General features: G+C 64.1%; 1 protein-coding gene across 2 annotated transcripts in view; it reads right to left on the bottom strand.

The window, feature by feature from the left end:
• The window catches only part of COL5A1 (collagen type V alpha 1 chain), a 148097-nt gene that overhangs the window by 71918 nt on the left and 59478 nt on the right, over nt 1–16701 (bottom strand). For both annotated transcript variants that reach the window (XM_047829411.1, XM_047829412.1), the window contains exons 5-13: nt 16047–16178; nt 15093–15230; nt 14286–14522; nt 13260–13418; nt 13088–13144; nt 9216–9257; nt 8946–9008; nt 1693–1767; nt 843–935 (exon numbers count right to left, since the gene is read on the bottom strand). In XM_047829411.1, the coding sequence (XP_047685367.1) occupies nt 843–935; nt 1693–1767; nt 8946–9008; nt 9216–9257; nt 13088–13144; nt 13260–13418; nt 14286–14522; nt 15093–15230; nt 16047–16178 (996 nt within the window). The remainder of the gene's footprint in view (nt 1–842; nt 936–1692; nt 1768–8945; nt 9009–9215; nt 9258–13087; nt 13145–13259; nt 13419–14285; nt 14523–15092; nt 15231–16046; nt 16179–16701) is intronic.

Raw genomic sequence — 16701 nt, 5'->3', positions numbered from 1 at the left:
TGACTCAGTTCCCCCTCCCCCGCACGATGCCATTTTCATTTTGGAAAAGATTCGTTTCAGTTACAAAACCTTGTAAGCCCACGACCCACTCGGCTTCCATGAAAACGCACAGCCAGGCAAGGCCCCGTCAGTAACTCCAGCCGCAGGCGCTGGGGTTTTTCGCGCACCTCGTGGCATCACGTGGACAATTTGTCCCACGGCAACAGCTCGACGCTCAAGCTGTCCTCTAATTATCCTCGCATTGTGATCACTAACATCACCTCCACGGTGCCAGAGCCACATAAATACCGCCCAAACGAGGGCTTACTTAGTTTCCCGAGATGCCCCATTACAGGTGATGTTCCACCGAACGATCACCCACCCGCCCGGCCTCACGGAACCGGGGTTCACTCTTGTCACCGGCCATCAGCAATCTGGAGCGTCATCAATCAAAACCTCGGCTCACTAACCAGCCGATTAGCAGAGAGCAGAACCGTCAGGAAGCAAATGCTCCTCGGGACCCCCAGGCCAGGCGAGGGGCTTTGGGGCCCGCGGGTGCCGTCTCAGAGGCTCTATCTCGGTCCCACCCCATCACTGGGAGCCCTTCCAGGGGCACACGGGGTCTGTCTCTCCATCCCCCGTGCCCAGCGGAGGGCAGCAGACGGCCCCGCACGTCCGTATCCGGGGACTTGGACCCTCAGCATACACAGAGAAGCACTGAGACACCTCCCCGACCTTTCCCAGTGCTCGCCTGGGCCCCCAGACACTGGCGAGTGCACACTCACACCGTGTCCTGATCCCTCAGGAGGCGCGCCCCTCTCCCAGCCGTGTCCTGTCCCCTCCAGGTACCACGCATCACTTACCCGGGCCTGCTGCAGGATGGCCTGAGCCTGGGACTCCTGAGCCGACACCATGGGACCCTTGGAGCCAGCGTCACCGCCCCCTCCAAAGCGGAACTGCAGGTGTAAGACAGGGGGTCACCAAGGGTGCACCCGTCTGGGTGCCCACCCTGGACCCCGGGGCTTCCCAGATGACAGCGGAGCCTGGCGGGGGTGGGGAGGCCTCTGGTTGGACAGTGTCTGGCCCGAGCCCCCTCCCTGGACACGCTGCCCCAGCCCCGCCTGCCGGCTTCAGCCCTAGGGCCACCGGAAGACCCGCCCCGAGCCTGGAAAGACCTTTCTGACTTCCACGGCATCTCACTCTGAGACCCCACAGCCCCTATTTATTGCAAGAAAAAGCCAAGGGCCCAGTGCAAATGCCTGTGCTGAGGAGCCCTAGCTCCTGGCTGCACACAGGGTACCCTCAGCTGCACCTGGCCTCCCGGGTAGCACCGGGTCGCCAGCCAGAAGACTGACCTCTGGGCCAGCGGGCCCGGGCCTGGGCTCCCACGAGATCAAGGAGGGACCAGCTGGCAGCATGCCCGCTCGGGGTCCCCGCGGGGACGGTGGGAGTCTGACAAGAGGAGCAGGCTTTCAGAGCCAATGTCCCTGCACCTGAGGTGGGCCACTCGGGACGCTGGAAACACCCCAGGAGGGCCTATTGCTATGAGACAGTTGTCCCACACTGGAGTGGCCTGTGGCCAGGGGATGGTCCCCCTCAAACACAGAGCCTGGGGCCCCCTCTCCACCGAATTCTGAGCCCCAAACCCACCCACGCTGCCACCCACACACCCTGCCGTGCACCCCACCACCCACCCCCACAAATGATACTCACGGGCAACATGAGCATGGTTCCAGGAGGGCCGGGCAGCCCATCAGCCCCTGGAAGGCCTGGGCGTCCAGGGGGACCCTGTGGACAGAGGGCCCAAGACAGCTGGGTCAGGATGCAACAGGGACGGGGCAGGGCTGTGTCCAGAGAAGGAGGGCGGAGCCGCAGCCCACGAGGAAACCCACAAGGCAAGCACAGGACCAGCAAGACCCCCATGGCGCGGAATGTTCCAGAATCCAAGCACAGAGGAAAGAAGGGCCTGAGAGATGTGGGCTGAGGACGAGGAAAGGCTTCAGGGGGAGAGAAAGAGGAGGGAAGAGGTTCTGAGCCGGATCCACAGAGATGTGCAGGGAGAGGTGGGAGACCCAAGTGCAGGGGGCAGAGGGGCCACCCCGGGAGGCGGGCAGTCGGCCGAGCCAGGGCCCCCAGCAGCCAGGAGCGCCCCCTCCGGGCCTGCACACCGACTGGCGGGCAGCCCAGGAGACCCAGGCCCATTTCCCCCATTTCCTCCGCCTGCCAGTGACCCGGCCCCCACGACGCTGCGTGCGGTCGCTCAGACAGAAGGCGGTCGGGGTGACCGCTTCCCCTTGCTTGGACAGACACAAGGGACCCCAGTGAACGGGGGGACGTCCGTGGGACACAGACCCCTCTCGAGCAATCTCAAGAGCCCGTGTGTCCAGATGACACGGTGGCCCCCACACGTCCTATTAATCTGGTCCCCAAAGCAGGCCGCAGACAGACACCCCCCTACAGATTCTCTAGAATGACCCTGGCCGCTCCAGAACGCTACCAATGTGAAACGGACGAGATGGTTTATTTAAAAAAAACGTATTATCAGCCAGCCTCTTCACAAATCCTGGCAGATCCCCACCCAGCCTGAGGCAGAGGAGGTTTGCTTTGCAGACAGATGGGGGCGTGACTCCCTCCTCCCAGTGGAAAGGGACTCCCACCGGCCACACCCGGCATAACCGATGGGCGTCGGGTCCCCACGTTCGGCACCAAGGACAGCCTCCCTCCGGCAAGGTCACCACCACCACCGGAGCGCGATGCTCCAGGCAGGGAATGGAGATCACTTCCCCCGGTCCCGGCCCAGAAGCCGGGGGACGTTGGCTCTCTGGGAACCGTCCGCGCCCGAACTAACACGGGCTCCTCTCTTCTTCCGTGGTTGCTTTGACCACAGAAGTGGTCCCCGTCCTCGGGAGATGTCGTGGACCACGGAGTTGCACGAGACGGAAAGTGAAAGCCCCCGTCCCCGCCACAGAAGTCTCCAGGGCTAAACTGCCCGTGCGGGGCAGTGGGCCGCACGCACGGTGGCTGGTGATGGGACACGTGACTACGGGTCTACGCTCGGGAGACGCTTCTCCGTCCTGCGACACCGTCCTGCCGTGTGCTTGCTCTCCACGGCACACGGCGGCCCGTTGACGAGCTTGGCCTCGCTCTGTGTAACGGCCGTGGAGTTTCCCACGCACGATGAGCCCATCGTGGACCCACCCGCCCTCTACTGGTGCGCGTTTGGCCATTTCCAACCTCCGCCGTGACACGTGCTGTGGCCGTGGACCCGCGGGCGGCTTTTTAGGGAAGTCCCGCAAGCAAACCGTGGGGCCAAAGGGCTACGCTTTCTTCTACTGCTGATGGACACAGCCACGCTGCCCTTGCCCGCATCTCGGGGGAAAAAAAGAAAAAAAAAAACCCTTGCTTAAAAAAAAAAAAAAGCATGTTTAAAAGAGGAACATCTGGAACGGGTTTGGCCACCTGGGGTTTCTGCTTGGAAACTCGGTGCCGACATCGTTCGCTGCTGAGCCCTCCGCCTCGGAGTCGGTCCCAAATCAAACCCCAATTTAAGACGTAGGGTCCGTGCCTCCCCGGCACGAGACGCCAGCCACGTGGGGTCTCCGTGGTGCGCGTGGGCCTGTGTAGCACTGGAGGCCGGGGGCCCACTGGGGGCGGCCCCTCGTCCACTCTCCGCCTCCAGAGCCCCTCCTGCCATGCCCCCCACCCCTGCTCTTCCTGAGCCACGGGGCCGGGACTGCAGCCTTGGTGGGAAAGCCCTCACCCTCTCGACCGCAACCGGGACGATGCCAAGGAACGGGCAGAGAACGACCCGGGAACTGGCGGAAAGAGGGGCTTTGGAGGGAAAAGTGATGCCCCGCCCTCACGAATCCACCCAAAGCTTTAAAAACGTGAGTCTCACAGAGCAACTAACCCACGACTGCTTGAAAAACTGTCCGCGAACCTTTGCCCGGTGCCCAGGTCTGCAACCTCGTCCCCTGAGCTGGAAGGCGGGGCTACATCAGAGGCATCTTCCCATTTCTCAGGACACTGACCCCGGGCCCCCAGTGTGGCTCACTCGGTTCCACAGCCCGCGTGGGACATCGAGGGACGCTCCGGCAAGCGGGCGGGGAGGTCGCGGGGACCCTGCGCGGCTCCAGCCGCCGGATTAGAAGTGAAATAAGCAACATCACCTTTCCTGTGTCATTTGATCAGCTGGCCCCCAAATCAGTGCCCTAACTGGCTCGGAGGAGAGGGTTGCCAAGCGGTGACACGGCAGGGCTCTGGTCACACCTACACGTAGACACGAGGCGGCCACCTCCGTGTTAAGAAGTCGCTGCTGTTTCACGGGGTTTCTGGAGGCCGTTGCTGGCCCTGCGTTTGCTCAGAGATAAAGGCCAAGGGCACTCGGATCCTTGGCAAAGCCGCCGTCAGCCGCGGCCGCAGACCCAGACCCGAAGCTGGGCCCGTGAGCCCTCCACTCAGGGCCAGATGAGCCGCCCAGGGCCCGCCTCCGGGCTGCGGCGTGGGTGCACACAGCACGCGGCAGCCCGAGCCCTTTTTCCTGAAAAGGGCAGCAGGGTGTCGGGGAGAGGGGACCCCGAGGGCCAGAGAAGTCTTTACGCTGAGATATTTTTGCTTGGCTCTTAGACCTAGAAAAGGAGAGGACCGTGGCGTGAATTCTCTAGATTCTCAGTAAGTGTGCCCTTCCTTCCTCCTTTTTAGGCCAGCGCCTGGGCAACCGGAGCTCGGGAGTGGCTCCGGACGGCCCCTTCCCGCGGCACATCTGAAAACTGGGGTCGGGAGCTGTGCCCGCAGCTGGGGCCACAGCCTCGAGTGAAGCTGGCACATTTCTCCCTCACCCCGCTGATCCCACCTGCCCCAGCCAAGCCCGCCGCCCGGAGCGGGAGCGGGCACGGGGAGGAACGCCCGAGCTCTGCCCGTGGAGGCTTTCCGAGCCCCGGGAGGCTGGCAGAGGCTGGACGGAGGCACTGAGATGTGCCCAGGACTGTTTCTAATTCCAGCCTGCCCCCTCTCAGAAGGAGCGTCCCAGCATGCTCCCTGAGGTGAAAGTGGGTCCTTCTGGCCTCCAGGGGGCTCAAGGGATTAGCCACGTCTCACAGAGGGGGGATGTTCAAGCCACAGCAGGACAATGGCCCGCCACGCCCAGGGCAGGGCCGTGCCACCGTGGCTCGCGGCCCTCCGGCTTATGGGACACCTTCACGTCCAGAACGGAGGCCCTTTCCCACGGGAGCACCTCCCTCCCTGCAGAATCGGACACGCTCAGTGCCCTCCGGGGAGGGAGCGGCGAGGGAGGCCCACTCCCGTCTGTGACCGCGTCCTGTGTCCACGCGCAGGGACACCGGCCGTGGGGAATTTGCGAATAACCAGGTGTGGTGGGTTGAGTGGTGGCCCCATGGAAGACGCTTAGGAGCACTAGGAGAGAACAAATCTGCACGGCCGCCCCAGGAGGCGGGAGAGAACAGACCTGCCCTGCCAGCCTCACTCACTCACACAGCCTCACACAATCCGCAACGGAACCTGCCTGTCAGGTGCCAGGGACCCAGCCTGGGTCCATTCCCCCAGCGCTGGGCGTAAATCCTGCCACCCGGGGGTAAAGCGGTGGCACAGTGGGGTGCAGTCCCCAGGGTGGTACTGGGGACCCCACACGGCACCCGTGATGCACACTCTCTCGTGGGGGAGGCGGTACCGACCGCTGTTCCTTAGGTCAGGGCTTACGAACCTTGTAAGGCACAGAAAACACATCCAAGCAAATCCCACGGGAAAGCCCGACCCTTGAAAGATAAGGAAGGGTGGGGGTGGGGGGGGGGTGACCCTGCCGGGGGCACTGAGTGCATCAGATTCTGCAGGGAGGGAGGTGCCTCCGTGGGAAAGGGTCTCCGTTCTGGACGTGAAGGGTCCTGAGAGGAAACCTGCACGTGGGATCTGGGCTCCCTGGGAGTGCTCAGCCCCGTGGGGGACCCACAGGGCCCTCGGGACACCCGGCTTTCTTGTCCCTTGTTTCCCTCTGAGCCTGAGGATGAAGGAGGGACCGGGACAGCTGGCCCGGATCAAGCCCACCCCTGCCTTGCCTCCGCCTCGTGGCTCTCACAAGCTTTCCCTCGGCCCACCTGGGCCCGGCCGTCTGTCACTAAGGGGCGCTGGACGGGGTGATGGCTCAGGCCCCTTCTCACCTCTGACACCGCCCAAGCCCAACAGCAGCTCGGAGGAGCTGACAGCCACCCAGTTAGGAAGACAGGCTCAACTAGTCCAGGCCAGATACGAAGTAACCAATAATTAGTAACAGGAAAGGCTACAGAATCCCAGGACGGTGGAACTGGAGTGGGAGGGAGGGGCGGATCCTTCCAGATGACCCAGTGAAAACCTGTCACGTCCAGACAAGCAAATGGGGCCAAGCAGATAGGGGATCAGAACGTGCCACCCCAAAATGCGCCACTTTGCTCTGAGGACGATGTCGAGCTGACGGTAACCGAGCATCAGCAACAGCTCTCTGCCCTCCCCTCACCTGCCTTAAAGGAGCGCGTAAGTTTCCCTCTGGACAGATGGCACGAATTACCCACCACCCCCATCTGTACCAGGATGAGGACGCTCCTGATCACTGGAGACCGGGGACCAAGCGCAGGCACTGAGAAAAGGCTGCACAAGCAATCTTACCAAAACGACCCTTACCTTCCGTTCGTTTCCCTGTATGTTTCCTAGTCACTTTCCCACAATTTATCGCCCTTGGTTGAAATGGTACAGAAGCCCTCAGGTCCCTGTACATGTAAAACTTAAAACAGTAATAAAAGCGTGTGCCTGTTCTCCTATCGATGCCCTCTTTTCGTCCGTTTAATCGATAGGCCCCCATCACCCAACATAAGAGGATGGAGGGAAATTTTTTCATTCTACACAGGGATTCTGAGGTCCCCCTGCTGGCAGGTGGCAGGGTGGGATCCCGACTCTGCATCCAGTGTCCTTCGCCAGCTGATCAGCTGCGTATCCGGGAGACGTGGGCACAGAGAGGATGCTGAGCTTTGAGCGGGGACATCTCCTTAGACAATGACGGCTTGCGCAGGGCCCAGAGGGTGGGCAGCGCTCGGCTCCTGGAATCGGCTCCCCCTCCCCACTCGGAAAGGAACTGGGGAGGCCGAGTGGGCTGCAGATTTCTCTCTGACTCCAAGGACAGCATGCTTCAGAGGAGCGGGTCCCTCTGCCGACCCCATCCCCAGGCCCCGTGCTCCTGGATCCTGGCTTGAATTTAGAGACACCAGTTGCTTAAACCAACGACATAGAGGAGCGGCCTTGGCTCCTCTAACAGAGCACCAGTCACCAACGAGACCACCCACCCCTGGCACCGAGCCGGTTCAGCCCAAAGGCAGGGGCCAAGTGGGGAGGAGTCCTCAGTGCCAGACAGCGCGTGGAACTGGGTGATGGGCAGGTGGCGGGTGGAGGGATGGACACTCGCAGCAACACCGAGGCTGACCAAGGTCCATCGTACCCATGCACCCAGTGGATAGCGTCCCGTCCTGCATCTAACGGAGACGACAGCACCTGCCATGCCATGTGGTCCCCCCTCGCTGACGTCTGGGCTCAGGCACGCTTGTGGGGCTGTTATGAGACGGACCCATGGGGGCACTTGGTCATAAAGATCTTTGGGGAAAGGGCCCCCAGAGCGAGCTGGGGGAGGGACAGCAGAACCCTATGGTCTGGTCCCGCAGCCAGGGCAGAGCAGTGGCCCCGTGTCTGGAGTCGTGCCGTGTGGCAGAGAGGAGGGGCCGCACGCGGCGAGGCCGGGAGGCGTGGGAAGGCCACCAGCCGCCAGCGTGGCAGGCCATCTTGTTTGCTGCCCATGCGATCTGTCCTCAGAGGCCCCCCCGCCGCACAGAACGCGGCTAACCCCAACCCCCTCGGTCAGGGCTCACCTGCTCTGTCGGCGGGCACCCCCCCCCACGTGCCCGGCACCGCTCCAGAGCCTGACCGCCAGACCCCGACGGACTTCCTGCCGCGTGGCCTCGGAAGCAGACCCTAGCCGTCCCTCCACACGACCAGACGCGGCCACCGGGCCCCGTCCACGCGCCCTCCCTGCGCGTCAGGTCCACACTCTCTGGGCGGTGTGCCGGGCCCTGGGGACAGCCATCCATCAGGACACACACACGCTCCTGGTTTCTCCCGTCCACAACCTGGCCACCCGATAACTATCTGTGCCCACGTCGATATTCACAGGACCAGAAAGAAGAAAGGAGACAAGCGGGGCAAGAACCCCATGGCTGCAGTACCCCAAAACTCCACTAGGTGTCAGAAAGACATTGTGGCTCAGCCTTCACCTCAAGGGCAGCGACCTGGGGACACATCCTTTTGCTCTGGGGACCTCAGGATGCATCCCTTTGACGGAGGAGGGGGGAGAGCAGGGGGGAGGGACATGTCCCTTGGGCCGGGGGCGGGGGAGGGGGGACTCCTGGACGGGTCCCTGTGACTGGGGAGGATCCTGGGACATGTTCCTTTGACCGAGGGAGACCCCGGAACGAGTCCCTTTGACCCAGGGCAAGCCCTCCTATTCAGTGGCTTGATTTCCAACAAGGAAGACAGAGTGCGGGGAAATCAAGGCCCAAGAAGCTCACATACTAAGGAAGGACGGATGTAGGTCCCAATCCCAAGTGACGTGGACAACACGTGGACAGCCTGACATCGCAGGCCACAGGGCCCCCTGTGAGCTGGTCGCAGCAGCCTCAGCGGGACTCAGGCCTGGCACACTCTTGCCCTTGCAGGTGCCATCTGCCCCAGGCTCGGGGCTGGGCAGCACTCGAGCTCCCTAAATTTCCGAAGACGGACGCAATGAGGGGGTGGCGGGAGGGGTGAGGGGACCAGGGGCAGTTTGGAGAAGAAAGCCGATATACCCGTGCACATGCGAGGACAAGGCCAGCCACGGAGCGGAAAGGCACGCGGACAAGCCCACAGAGCGTGTGGTCCCAAAGAGCGGAGTCACCCCTTACCCTTTCTCCAGGGTCACCCACTTGGCCGGTGGGTCCCATCGTTCCCGGAGGTCCTGGGAGACCCTGGAATTAAAATCAGGACAGAATTCAGATACAGTAGCAAGGCAAAACCCCATTCCCGCCTTGCTTCAGGGGAGGGCGGGGGTGGGCCCCGGGGGGTCTGCAGAGATGGGTGCCCCCTCTTTTCCATCCAGGACCTTCAAGGGCTGTCACTGACCCCGCACCCCCAAGCACCCCCCACAGGCCCGGGAAATTAAACACAACACTCACTGCGGGGCCTTCGGGGCCTGGCGGCCCCTCCATAAGCATGCCCTGGAAAAGACAGGAGACAGCGTCTGAGACCCCAGGACCCCGTCTCTCCTGAGATCGCAGCACGGGTCCGGACCCCCGGCAGGGTGACCCTGTGAGGGTCACAGACCTGGGCCTTGGAGTGCATGCCCACCAGGGGCCCAGAGCAAGGAGGGGACGTGGCCAAGACCGTGGGACCCGCGGCCGCCTTCTTCCCAAGCCCCTCACCCTGCCACTAGGCCCCCTGCCTGATGGCCTTTATGGCCAAGTGGGGACAAGGCCTCCTGCCCCCCGCCCCCGTCAGCCTGGGCCCCAGAGAGGCCCGATGCGTAGTAGAGGGGGTCAGAAGACAGAGCTCCCTGGCCCGGGTCATGCCCCCCACTCCTGGGCATCGGCTTCCAGCCCCTTCCCAGGGCAGGACCTTCCTCCCGCAGGATGAGGGAGAGCTGTCAATGCCCGGGCCGGGCAGCCCCAACTCCCTCTGTGTCTCTTCCCACTCCAGGGGGCTCTGAGGCAGTGCACAGCCTTGTAGGAGGGAAGGGGTCTCCTGCCCCCTGCGGGGCCTCGCTCGCTGAGAACACAGCAGGCATAGTCTCTGGGGGTCCCGGGACCAGGAGGCTTCAGCCACCCGGGGCTGGCGACACAGCCACGCCCCCCGCCCCCGATTCTTGAGACTGCTGGGACAAGGGTCAGGGAGTCGGATGTCCCTGGCCCCCCGGGGCAGACCTTGCGCCCCTGCTCCCCCAGACCAAAGAGAGCGCAGACTGCTTCCCCACCCCCGGGGGTGGCGTGTGCCTCTGTGCCCGGACTCTGCTTCCACGGTGACCAGCGGCCTTGAGAGACCTGGGGGGGGGGGGGTCTTCCAGGGGGAGGATGGGGCACGCCCCGCCGAGACTCACAGACCCGCGCAGGCGAGGTCCTCCGACCCCCCAGCCTCCCCGCCGGGGCTCCCCGGTCACTGCCAACGCGTGTTTACACAGATGTGCGCTCAGAGGACCATTTGTGCTTGAGATACACACAGGCAGTTCATCCAAATAGCTTTCGAATTTCCTCCTCTGACAAAGGCAGCTGAGAAGGCTCAGAAACCGGGCTGGGGTCAAGCGAGAGACCTCTGGCCGCGGCGGGGCCCAGGGCCCACAGCCGTCTCCCAGACACGCCGGCCGTTGTTCTCGGGGAGCTGGGGTGCTGCTGGCCACAGATCTCACGGGAGCCTGGGCGGGGAAGGAGGCCGGAGGCCGGGGCGAAGGGGCCCAGCACAGGGAGCCCAGAGTGCCCACCAGGGAACGAGGAAGGCTTCGTGGACGGGGGAGAGCAGCGGCCTTCCCGCGGGGCCCTAGCCGGGTCCGCGCCCCGCCAGGGTGCAGGTGCCAGTCTCAGAATTCGGCGGGGAGAGTCCCCGCGAGTGACGGGCTCAGCGTCTGCCCAGCTCAGGACAACTCTGAGTGCGGGGGCGTCCCCCCCTTACACAGCACAGAACAGAGCCTCCGAGGGACGTCCACCGGGTAACACAGGACACGGAGTCTGGGGACTGGTCCCCGGAGGCCCAGGACAGCCAGGAGCCGATAGACTTGAGTCCCCTGAGCTGACAGGATTTCTGCCTTTCGAGGGGCCCCTGACCCCGCCGGAACATGTGGATCCGGGGAAACGGTGGCCGTGTCCCTGGCTTAGAGGGAGCCAGGGAGCTGGTACCAAGAGCCCCTGTGACATGAGTCCACCTCCCCAGAGGCAGGGCGCTGGGGCAGGGTGGGGAGAGCGGAAACAGGGGCCACCCCGCCCTCTGCGGTCAGCAGTCAGCTGTGAGACCCACGCTGGCCGGCTCCCAGGACTCGGCCATCTGTTTACAGAGCTAAGACTTTGAGAGCATCTCTGGGTTGAGAAACTGTGACTGTTTACACAGTGTCCCTGGGGGACCGGCGAGGGCCCTGTGGACACGTGGAACAGACTGGGGACTGGGAAGGACACAGCGCTGGGGCCAGAGGAGGGAGCCCTTCCCTAACTGCGCCCAGATGCCTCGGTTTCCCTCACTTTGTGTAGACACGCTGTCTGTGTGGGACCGTCTCTCCTCTGTCAGCCCCTCCTCCGCACCCCCCGCTCCCCAGCAGCTCACCTCCAGGCGACCCATCTGGCAGCTGCGAGCAGACAGGAAGCTCACCCAGAAGGTACCAGCCTGGCCTCTCCCCAGGCCTCCCTGGAGGCCAGGCACTTACCTGCCCTGGGGCCCCACGTTCTTCCCAGGCAGGACACCCTGCCTGCCTCTAAGGCCATGCAGACCCCACAAAAGGCACCCCAAGTCAAGAGCAGATGCACTCAGGGACCAGACTGTCTGGGCACACGTGCAGTCAGTGAGATCAGCTCAGCGACGCTGCTGGCTCACCTCTGGCCGGGGCGGCCCGTAGTGACCGCGGCAAACCCACTGTCCTCTTGGGGAGCCCCCACCCAGGCCACCCACGGCACCGCGCTCCGCCCCAGCCCACCTTTCCCCTGGGCCTGGTGTCGGGATCTTTCGTGTTGCTGAGCAGGAGGCCGCCTGGCACTGGCACCCGCTCAGCACCTCCGCACCTTCCCCTGCACCGCCACCCCCCACCCCCAGATAAGCCCTCCTTGGACCCGCAGGGGGTAGCGGGAGAGGGTGTTCTCAGCCTGAGAAAAGTATGTGCGTCCAGCGGCCACGGCCCAGTGGGACGGACAGGCCCCATCCCCGGGGCAGGCCCGGAGGGAAAACACACAGCCCCGGGGGACGGCCTTTGCCATCATCCAGCTGCTTCCGCAGGCCGGGCAGGGCGCCAAGCCGGAGGGCTCTGCCCAAATCGCCCGCTGGGGGCTCCACCCCAGAGACGGGCCACATCCCGCCTGCCCTAGCCACGGGGCTTCGGGTCCCTCTGGGGGAGACCAGTGGTTGAGGTCCTAAAAGCACCGGAGGAGAGAGGCCACAAAACTCCCCGTCCCAGGAATCCGAGGTCGTGAGGCCCTGGGAGCCCTGACGTCCCGGCCCAGGCCCAGCCACCGGGAGCCACGTTCTGGCGGCAGAAGCCTTAGCCCAGCTCCCCCTTGTGACCAGCCTCGGTGCAGGACATCGGCCTTCCCCTCCGGCACACGGACGACGTGGCAGGGTGGACCTCGGCCAGCCCCTCCCCGTTGTCGTGTCCACGGCCGCTGCCCGGCCCACACCGCCGTGGCCACCACACGCGGCCGCAGGGCCCGCCCCAGCAGGCTGACCACGTGGCGGCCCGTCCGCCCAGGGGTCAGGGCCTGAGCTCGGCAGCTCTCAGACCACCGGGGGGCCCCTGGTGCCCCCGGCAGAGGACCCGGCAGCAGGGAGCGGCCGCTGCGCCCCAGGGACCCCCCGCCCCCAGCCCCTCATTCCATCACAGCCCTGTACTTGCCGTGACCCCAGCCTGCTAAAGCAAAGTTCATCAAAGTCCCTGCACGCGGCTTCACCAGTTCCCGCAAGCTGACCCCAGGCGGTGGCAGTGCCGGCCTTGGAGCGGCAGAGTCCGTGGCTGAACCCCTGCACTGCCCGGCCCGGCCCGAGGGGCCCCGCCAATCCCCTGACCCCTCCAGCGGCTTCCCTCCTCCCCACGGGTTCCGAGTCCCTCTCCTCAAGGTGCTGGCGGCCAGCATGGAGTGAGGCGCTCAGACCGCACGTGCACAGCGCGGAGGTCTCGCCAGCTGGAATCCCAGGCTCCTCCGTCAAGGTCTAGAACATCCCCCCGCCTGAGGCCCTTTCCTCCAGCCTCCGCCCCAGGCACGTGAGGCGTCCATGAGGGGCCCCGTGGGTCGGGCCGCGTCCTGCATGATCCACACGACCCACCACCCCCACCGACTTCAGAGAGGGGACGAGAAAGCGTCCTTACTGGTTCAATGATGGCAGGCTCTCCCTTCTGGCCCTTCTCTCCTCGGGGTCCTTCGATCTGGGTTCACAGAACACAGGGGGGCAGAGAATGAGGCAGAGAAGGGAAAGGAGGGCCCGACCTCACCGGATCCCAATGGCTCGCGGCCGGCCGGCCCCAGCCCCGCAGCCCTCACCCCTTCGTAGATGGTGTCCTGGTTGGCGGGCATGCCCGGCCCTATCTCCGACGGGGACACCGTGGGGTCGTAGTAGGGGTCATAGTAGGTCTCGTCCAGGTTCCTGATGGTTTCTTCCGTAAACTCGCCTTCCAAGTCATCTTCCGGAGGCGGAGCAGGCTGGGAGGGAGGGGAAGCGGGGGTCACCGGAGGACGGCAGGGACGGGGGCCTCCCAGGAGCCCGGTCGAACGTGCTGGGGCAGGCAAGTCACACATCCTCCCCTCCCGCCACAGGGAGACGTCACCCCAAGCCCCACAGCACCCCATGGGAAGCTAAGGCCGCACCGGGATCGGCACGCCATGGGGAGGGGAGGCGGGTGGTGTCGGGGGCTGCGCCCCAGGGCCTCGCGGCCTGGGGGTAACATGCCTCCCATCCCATCCCACGGACGGTGGGTGGTTGGACCCCTCAGAACCCAGGCATCTGCTCAAGGCCGTCAAGACTCAGGCTCCATGCGATACCCTTACTGCGCACTGCACGAACATCCCCCCCGCACCGGCCCCCGACCCTACAACTCGCCTACAGCGCCTGGACCTGTCGTGCCACCTCCTGAATGAGGACAGGGATCAAGAGGCAGCGAAACCGCCCAGGGCCTCAAGCCCGGTCTGCCTGGCGGGAAAGCCCCCGGTGGCAGCCGGCACAACCTGCCCTCGTGCCTCCTCCTGGTCCACACCCCCAGCTTGCGCCCCTGCCCTGCCCGGCCCCCTCAGGCCCCAGACAGGGACGCTGCAAACACGCGCATCCCCATCCGTCCCCACGGGAACCCCAAGACACCAGGCAGACGGGGCTCATTCCGCCCATCTGCAGATAAAAAATAGACCACGGTGTCACAGGCTCGGCAAGTCAGGGGCCCCCAACCCGGGGGCCGGGGGCCGGGGAGCAGGGAGCCAGTCCGGGACCCCCGAGGTCAGAAGCGGAGGAAAGAGGGAGCCCCGGGCCCTCATCCAGCCCCCCCCTCCCTCCCCCCTGCTCGCAAGGGAAGCAATTACATTGGAGGCGTTGGCCGCGCTGGTCGTGCTGGTGGGAACCTCGGCCCCTGCGCCGTGATCGGGGGGCAGGTCGGGATTCTCGAAGCCCTCGTAGTTCAGGTCCTCATAAGGGGCGGGCGTGTAGTAGTCCTCGCTGGGCATGTAGTCGTAGACCCCGAGGCCGGGGTCGTCCTCCTTCCCGGCCCCCTCGCTGGTGTCGGGCACTGAGGGGGCTGCCGTGGGGGCTGCGGTCTGCTCCTGAGAGCGGGGAGCGGAGCGGGAGTCAGGGAGGCGGGGGCCCAGGGGAGCGCCGTCCGTGGCCTAAAACCCCTGATCCTGCACTTGAGAAGGGTGAACTGTATCTCCAGGTTTAAACGGTTTTTTTTTTAAGTTTATTTATTTTGAGAGAGAGAGAGAGAGAGAGAGAGACAGCAGGGGAGGGGCAGAGAGAGAGGGAGAGAATCCCAAGCAGGCTCCACGCTGTCAGCACGGAGCCCAATGCGGGGCTTGAACCCACGAAGCCCCGAGATCGTAACCTGAACCGAAACCAAGAGTCGGATGCCCACCCCACTGGCCACCCAGGTGCCCCTGTATCTCCGGGTTTAAAAGGAAGGCGCCAGACTGAAAGCAACGTGCCCCTTCACACCTCTGTCTGCTGTCCACACGCCGTGGTGGAAAGCCCTCCGCCCAACCTCCCCGGCAGCACAATGCACAGAAGGTCACTCAGTCACCCGGTCACCGGTCCCCTGCCGAGCGTCCACCCGCCACCTCCCGGCGGCCACGGTGCCCTCCCGCCCCCCAGGGCCCCGAGGCCTGCAGCGCCCAGACCTCGGCAATCTCTGTGGTCTCTCTAGCAGCTTCCACGGGCTTGTTGGTGGGGGCGGGCTCCTTGCCCGGGTCCTCTGTGTCCTCGTAGTAGGGGTACTCGTAGTAGTACGCGTCACCTTCCCCTTCTCCTTCTGGGTACTGAGAGCAAATTGGGGCCGTGTGAGGAAGGCGGCGCCCCACGAGGAGCCACGCTGCTCTCCTCGCCACCCAGGTTCAGCCAGGAACAGCGGGCACCGGAGAGTCGTGCCCCACTCCGGGTGCGAACCCGCCTGCGGCCCCGAACCAGCTTCCGCCCCCTCCAGCTCCTTGGACAGCGGAGTCAGCCCCGCGAGAAGCACAAGGGAGGACACGGGGGCCCCAGGTCCCCTTCAAAGAAAGTCGAGTCCTAAAAGGTACAGACGTGCTGATGCTTTAGGACCAAGGGCCTGGACAGCCGGCCAGACTGTGGCATCTTGTGACAACACTGCTGTCACTCAGGATCCCCTGCCCTCTGCTGAGGCCCAAACCATAGCGACAGGAAAGGTGTCACCCTCAAAACAGGGGCAGGAGTCCGGCCAGAAGGCCTCAAAGACCTGCCTGGGCCATGGGACCTCGGCCTCACGAGGGACACCCTTCCTCTTCTGACTGGTCGCCACAGAAGGAGGCCAGAGGACTAATGAGAGCAGGTTGAACACGACAGAAGACATGAGTCACCTGTGACCAGGAGGTGGGAGGATCTCCACTCGGAAAAGGTGGGGAGAACGCCAAGTGGGCTTAAGCAAGGTGCTGCCGACGCGGGGCGGGTGGGTGAGCAGGATTCCACAGACCACGAGCCTCTGACTCTCGCCCAGTGGGTTTATTTTGAACACTGGTCCCCCGGCTTTTGTGTCCCTCCACCCCTGCCGGCCTGCCTGCCCTGCCCCCCACCAAGGGGCCTGCCTACAGCCCTGCCATGAACCAACGGGGCCAACTCACATATTCATCCGGGTTGGGATCCTGTGACTGGGGTGTGTCGGGGACCGCGGTGTCACAGTCTGGGCTGTAGTGCTCACAGTGATCGTAAGCCGCCCGATGGTCCGAGACAAAGAGCAGCTGCTGGATGTCACCCTGGAAAAGGACAAAAGCCCTTGAATAAGTAGAGCACCGGGGACTCACATGGGGATACGGAAGGCCAGCCTGATGCCCTGAGGTGGTGAGCAGCCCAGACAAATCTTGGGAGGAGCTTGTCCTCAGGACCAGCCTTCCTTTCAGGGAGGTGCCGCCTCGAATCACCACCCAAGCTAGGATGGCCAGCCCATCCAACCATGGATCTAATCCATCCACCCACCCATCCATCCACCCATCTATCCATCCATCCACCCATCTAACCCATCCACCCACTCATTCTTCCATCCATCCATCCATCCATCCATCCATCCATCCACCCACCCATCCACCCACCCATCCATCCATCCATCCACCCACCCATCCATCTACCCATCCATCCATCCATCTATCCATCCATCCACCCATCCATCCACCCATCTTCCCTCTACCCATCTACCCACTCATCCATCCATCCATCCATCCATCCATCCACCCACCCACCTATCCATCCATCCATCCACCCATCTATCCAGCCAGACAGACA

The sequence above is a fragment of the Prionailurus viverrinus genome, chromosome D4 (genome assembly GCF_022837055.1).
Source record: "Prionailurus viverrinus isolate Anna chromosome D4, UM_Priviv_1.0, whole genome shotgun sequence".
Lineage (NCBI taxonomy): Eukaryota > Metazoa > Chordata > Mammalia > Carnivora > Felidae > Prionailurus > Prionailurus viverrinus.
This window is presented reverse-complemented; position numbering and strand designations above follow the sequence as displayed.